Source organism: Chrysemys picta, chromosome 16 (genome assembly GCF_011386835.1).
Source record: "Chrysemys picta bellii isolate R12L10 chromosome 16, ASM1138683v2, whole genome shotgun sequence".
In the NCBI taxonomy this organism is placed as follows: Eukaryota; Metazoa; Chordata; order Testudines; family Emydidae; genus Chrysemys; species Chrysemys picta.
In genome coordinates, this window is record NC_088806.1 from 19,451,149 (window position 1) to 19,457,148 (window position 6,000).

General features: G+C 44.6%; 1 protein-coding gene across 1 annotated transcript in view; it reads left to right on the top strand.

Annotated features, from left to right (window-relative positions):
• BARX2 (BARX homeobox 2) overlaps positions 1-4,421 on the top strand; it is a 50,014-nt gene extending 45,593 nt beyond the window's left edge. The window contains exons 3-4 of the mRNA XM_005308593.5: positions 2,617-2,701; positions 4,047-4,421. Coding sequence (XP_005308650.1) covers positions 2,617-2,701; positions 4,047-4,298 — 337 coding nt within the window. The 3' untranslated portion in view covers positions 4,299-4,421. The remainder of the gene's footprint in view (positions 1-2,616; positions 2,702-4,046) is intronic.
• The last annotated feature ends 1,579 nt before the right edge of the window (positions 4,422-6,000 follow it).

A 6,000-nucleotide genomic window follows, 5' to 3' on the forward strand; every position in this document is an offset into this window, starting at 1 on the left:
TTTACAGATAGGCAAAGTAAGAAAAATGCTGCTTGAGAACTTTTTATTGTTTGATTTCAGGACATTTACTTTGTATATTTTGACGTGATCTTGACATTTATAAAGCTTTAACTTTTTGAATCTCGACAGCGTCTACTGTCGTTAAATTATTATTGTGTGACTTTCTCCTTTTTGCCTGACCCCCCCCATAATTTCCTGCAACTCTGAAAATTTAAATTGATCAACAATACAAAAAGCTTACAAATAAATGATATTATGTGTCAAAACTATACAAAAAAATACATATGGAATTCTGCCAAGCCTGCCTCTAACCTATATGCTTATTTTTTTCATGTGATGAATCATGTCACCAAAGCACAGGTCACATTGGGCCAGATTTTCAAACACTTAGCACCCACAGTCAGAGACAGGTTTTCAAATGAGTGCAACTCCCGTCTAAGCACCTAAATGGGGTCAATTTTTAAGCAGCTCCCATAGTGACTCCTACGCTATGGTTTTTTGAAAGAGCTCAGTACCCAGCATGCTGGGCTCTTTTGCTATCTGGCCCATTTGGCATGATTCTGTATCCCCTAAGGCTCAGGTGTTGTGCTGACTGGCTCAGCACTGCCTCATGTGACTAGTTGAGTGACACCATCAATCAAGCAGTCTTGGCTGCTGAATTAATTAGAGGCGTGAAAGTTTTTTGGCTTTGTACATGACCGAGACTCATGAGCAATCTCTGCTCCCTTAGCTCTTCCTTTCTCTCTCTCTATTTGTTTCTTTGGTTTCCTAGGCAATGCCAGTTATGCTAATGCATACGGAGAGAGGTTGTAAAGGTTACAGGTAATCTAGGTGTGACAAGACACAGGCTTCCTGGCAGGAGTTTGTCAAGCAGACATATTTCCCATGGGAGCTCATGAGCTGGTAACGCAGTGGCAAGGACATGGATTGAGATTTGCACTCACTCTTGTGTCCTTTGACAGAGGGCTACATTGAGGAGCATGGGGAGCTATTTAGTTGCATGGCTAATTAGAAGCAAAGGATTGCAGATGGGATAATGTCTGGAACCTGTGGGCTTGATTCTGTTCTCCCAAACTTATCCATGTAGCTCCTTTGACTTCAATACTCCAGCTATTTAGTACAGTGAGTGGTATGAGATGGAAAATCAGCCCCTTTAACTGCAAAGGGGACCCAAAGTGGGGAAAGCATGTGCGAGTTTGTTTGTTAGGGTATTTGAATATAGGTGTGTGTGACTGTCCCCACTATATATCTAGTTGGATCACAACTTTTGTTATGAAAAACTCAGCTTTGGAAAGCGTTTCAGGGACATACAACGTGTTGTTTCAGGGATTACAAAAAGGTCCACAGAAAGTTCACGGGACCTAAAACGCATTTAGATGCAACTCCATGTTTGCACCTGAACCCATTTGAGTTTTGCATGGGTTCACATTGTTGCAGAACATTTGCCCAGCTCTACTTAGAATCAGGGCCGGCTCCAGCATTTCTACCGCCCCAAGCAAAAAAAAAAAAACAACCAAAAAACAAAACAAAACAAAAAAGCAGCGATCGCGATCGCCGGCGGCAATTGGGGAAAAAAAAAAAAAGCCACGATCGGCGGCGGCAGTTCAGCGGCAGGTCCTTCGCTCCTAGAGGGAGTGAGGGACCTGCTGCCCCCGAATTGCCGCTGGTGCCGCCCCTCTCCCTTGGCCGCCCCAAGCACCTGCTTTTTAAGCTGGTGCCTGGAGCCGGCCCTGCTTAGAATTTCTGAATCACAAAAGGCCAAATTCATCGCGAATGCAGCTCCACTGCACCACTAGGTCTAGATTCATTCTCACTTGAGTGACAAATAAAGGAATTTCATCAGGGATGAATTTGGCCCAGGATCTCCAGATCTCAGGCTTTGTAATAGTTATAAAGGAACCTCTATAGATTTGGAGGTTTGGCCCGGATAAGTTAGGATAAGCATCTGTGCTGCCTACTGTAGGTCTCTGGAAGGCCCAACACACACAAATGTATTTATAGGCATTTCTAGAGCTCTCATCACTGTAATATCAGCAAATTAATAAATTCAGACACACAACACCTTTGTGAGGTTAGAAAGCATCCTTATCTCCAGTCTATAGATAGGGAAAGTGAAGCACAATAAAGACACGGCCAAAATTTTCAAAGTGGTCTCTGATTTTGGGTGTCAATTCTTGGGTGCTGTCTTGAGAGACCCAAGGCCTGATTTTCAGAGGTGCTGGATATCAGGGCCAAGTTGTCTCCAGCTGGACGACCGAACTTTTGACCTCATTCACTTGTCCAACAAAACACATAGGAAGAGATGGAAACAGACCAGCTATCCTATCTCCCTGTTCCGCACCATAACCACAAGACCATTCTTGCTTCCTCCATAAGACCATACTTCTTTAGATCCTAAATTTGGATCATGACTGTTTACACTGATTTTTAATTCTCCTCTGAACTGGAGAGAAAAGACAAGTTAGAGGAAGCCGATAGCTATCTTTTTCTATAATTTACGTCCCTGTATGTGAGCCCCCCATTGGCTCTCTGCAGGATACAATCAGGGATTGTCTACTGCAGTGCATCTGGACTCTACATTTCCTTTGTCAAGTCTCTGTATCTCTTGTCTTCTAGGCTGGACCTTGCCCAATCACTGGGGCTGACTCAGCTCCAGGTGAAGACTTGGTACCAGAACCGCAGGATGAAGTGGAAGAAAATGGTAAGAGATCAATAGGTTCCTAGCAAGGCCTCCAATCTAATGTCAGAGAGACGGATCCTGAGCTGGAGTAAATCTGGGTGTACATTTGGATGTCTTTGGCATAAATTCTGCCAATGACGCTATGCTGATTTATACCAGCTGGGGATCTGGTTCAGAATTTTAATGTTCAGATTGTTACTGATAACTGGTTGCCCGAAAGGTTCACATGGCTGAATGTACGTTGGGTGAGATTGGCCATGGACAGCAATGTGGATTCAAAGCAAAGGGATGAAAGGGGGAGGAGCAGAAATTTCTCCCTTTTCATTTTTTGGCAACCCTGGGATCTTCATTGCTAGTGGCAATTGGGGACCACAAAGAGACTTCAACTCAATGAAGCTAAATCCAGCTCTGATAGGCGATGTCCCTGCTTCTAACTTTTAAAGCTGTCTTTAACTCTGACCCTGCCTCCATCTCTTCCTGTACACCTGCTCCTGCTTCCCATGGTGTGCCCACATTTCTCTCCTGACCTTTCCCTTCATCTCCTTCATGCACTCCCAACTTCAAGCCTTTTTACATGCAGTTTCTCAGTTAGTGTATACCAAGCCTCCTCCCTGTCCTTCAAAAAAACATCTACTTGTCCAATACATCACTCCAGCTACAATAATGACAATACTCTGTGTCTGTCCTGTATTGTATTAGAGGAAAGGAAGGGCAGGAGCAGTCAGGTCCCATTAGTTCCATTCTGGGAACTGACTCACTGCATGATCTTAGCCAAGTTGCCGCCTCTTTTGCCCCAGTTCCCCTGTGTGCAAAATGGAGATAATAGAGGTGACAGAGCTATTTTGCTGACTTATCCTGGTAGGAAGACCAGATGGGTCTCATTAGTTCCAAAGCAGGAGTAAAAAGGATTGAGTCTCTAAGAGACAAGGGAGCTGACAGGAGGAGAAAAACTCACTTTGGAAACTCAGGCTAAGGTTTGATTGTTCCTCCTTAAGCTAAGAATGAAAAGAAAATCTCAGTAAGGGAGCTGAATTTTGGACAAGCCTGTGCGTGTGCTGTGTTGAGCCCTCCCCAGCCCAGTGAAAATGAGCAAATGGACCCTACATAAAGTCTGAGATATTAGTGTCTGCTGGATTTGTACTTGCCTCCATTTAAATTAATTAAGCCCCATTTAAGTCCCACAAGGCCTACGCATCACTTAAGTTCCACTTGAGTCTGGAGTACGAGGTAAGGGTGCCTAAACCGTGGGCCAGCTCTTTGAACAGGGATAGATTTTATCCTAATGTTAAAAGTACCATCAGGAACTTGGATGGCAGACAGTAGTGCAATTCAGAATGGGTCCAAACACTTATTATCTTTGTTCCAGGTACTGAAAGGTGGGCAGGAAGCTCCGACAAAGCCCAAAGGCCGCCCGAAGAAAAACTCCATTCCCTCCTCAGAAGAGATCGAGGCAGAGGAAAAGATGAACAGCCAAGTTCAGAGGCAGATGCTGGAGACATCTCAGGCCCCAGAAGAGCCTGAATTGACAGAGGAGAAGCCTGAAGTCGCCTTGGAGACGGGAAAGTCTCCGGAGCACACATTGGAGCCCTCCCCAGAGGAGACGACGCCCTCGAGTTAAAAGAGGAAAAACAGAAGAAGAAAAAAAAAAACAGAAAAAGGAAAGAGAAAAAAACAAATTAAAAAAAAAAACCCCAAAACAAAAAGACCTTGTGTATAAGTCAGGAGCTTGTGCACTTTGTGTCATTGGGAATCAACCAGCGTGGGCTACCGTGGAACAAAGAAACCCAATGCATATGGTGACAGTCTTTCCCTTCCCAACAGCAAGTCCTCCCTGCAGATAACAAGGGGTCCTGAGTACTTTAGAGCTATCTTCCAGAAGAAACTGTGTGTCTAGAAACCTGAGATAGCCTGGAGAATCAGGAAAAGCCTCAGAGCTCCTTTCATGCCGCGGAAGGTGGGTGTGTAGTGATATGACCATCTTGGAGGGTTCGGTGTTTCGCTTGACCTTATCTTTGCCTTTTAAGGTAGATATGGACAGAGTATTTAGTCCGGCCTCAAGGCAATGACTGCCAGGCAAAGGGGAACTTTTACAGCACGATTCCTCATTTAACCAGCACTTATTTCTGTTAGCCATGGGCTCAAGTGAAACAGTTTTTTGGAGGATGCACAGACCCAGGGTTTTGGTTCGGCCCATTATAAAGAAAGGTGCAAGATTCAGACCCAGGTCAAGGTTCAGATTTCAGATCTTCCTGGGAGGTTTGAGGTGATCAGATCTGCGATGTGGAGCAATCCTTTATAAAGATAACGGCCATTGGGTAAAATCTAGATTGAGATCACGGTTTGGATTTCAAGCTCCCCCAGAACTGGGATTTTTGCTTCAGGCCCATTTCTAATTATTGTAGGGTTTGTATTTTTTTCCCCCAAGAAGCATTTAAATGTTTTCAGGGTTAGGGGAGAGCAATGGAGTTAAGAAGTGGCTGAAGAAAGTTCGCATTTGTTTTTAAGACCTGTGTGCCAAGAATAGCTATGCATCATGTTTCCTAAAGTCTTGTTGAGGGTGCATTTTGCCCGAAGGCTGCAAGAGATGTATTAAAATAACCTTTATTTTTTAATTAAAAATTAAATATATAAATAAGACTCCGTGTCATTTCTCTTTCAAATCCTAGACAGAGGATTTCTTCTGTGCATCACATTAGCACGGGCAGCGTCAGCACGGCTACGCTGTGCTGAGTATGTACACACTGGTTTGTATTCGGCCTGGCTAAGCTGTGCTGATGCTGATGCCACCCCTGCGATGGTGCCTATGCTACCATATATACTTACACTAGCTCTCAGTGAGCTAGGGTGTGTGTGTACAGGAACTGGGAATCACATCCCCAGCTTGTTGTGGAGATATAGCCTTAGTGTTGGGGGCCCATCTAAGTTAGAACAGCCTCTCCGGGTGGCCCAATACGGACACATCCTTCCTCCCCTCAGCCCTGCCTCCTATGACAGGGCTCACAAGGTGGTCCTCAGGGAGTGAGGGGGAAGCTTTACAGCTGTCTTCAAGTTCCTGTGCTGGGGGGATCCTCCATCAGACAGATATGATACTTAGGGCCCCTTTACACCTCTCCTGCCCTTTTATATGGCAGAAAAGGATAAGGATCTTACTTTTGATCTCCTAATTTGTAACTTTGTGTCTTAATCACAGATATCCTTCCTACTTTAGGGGATGGGCTCAAATTTTTGAACAGGTGCCCATTCCGCAGCATCACCAAACACTCAGATGCAAAATAAAAGGAATGAGTCTGAGGGCGGAAAGCCAGAAGTCTGATATCTGT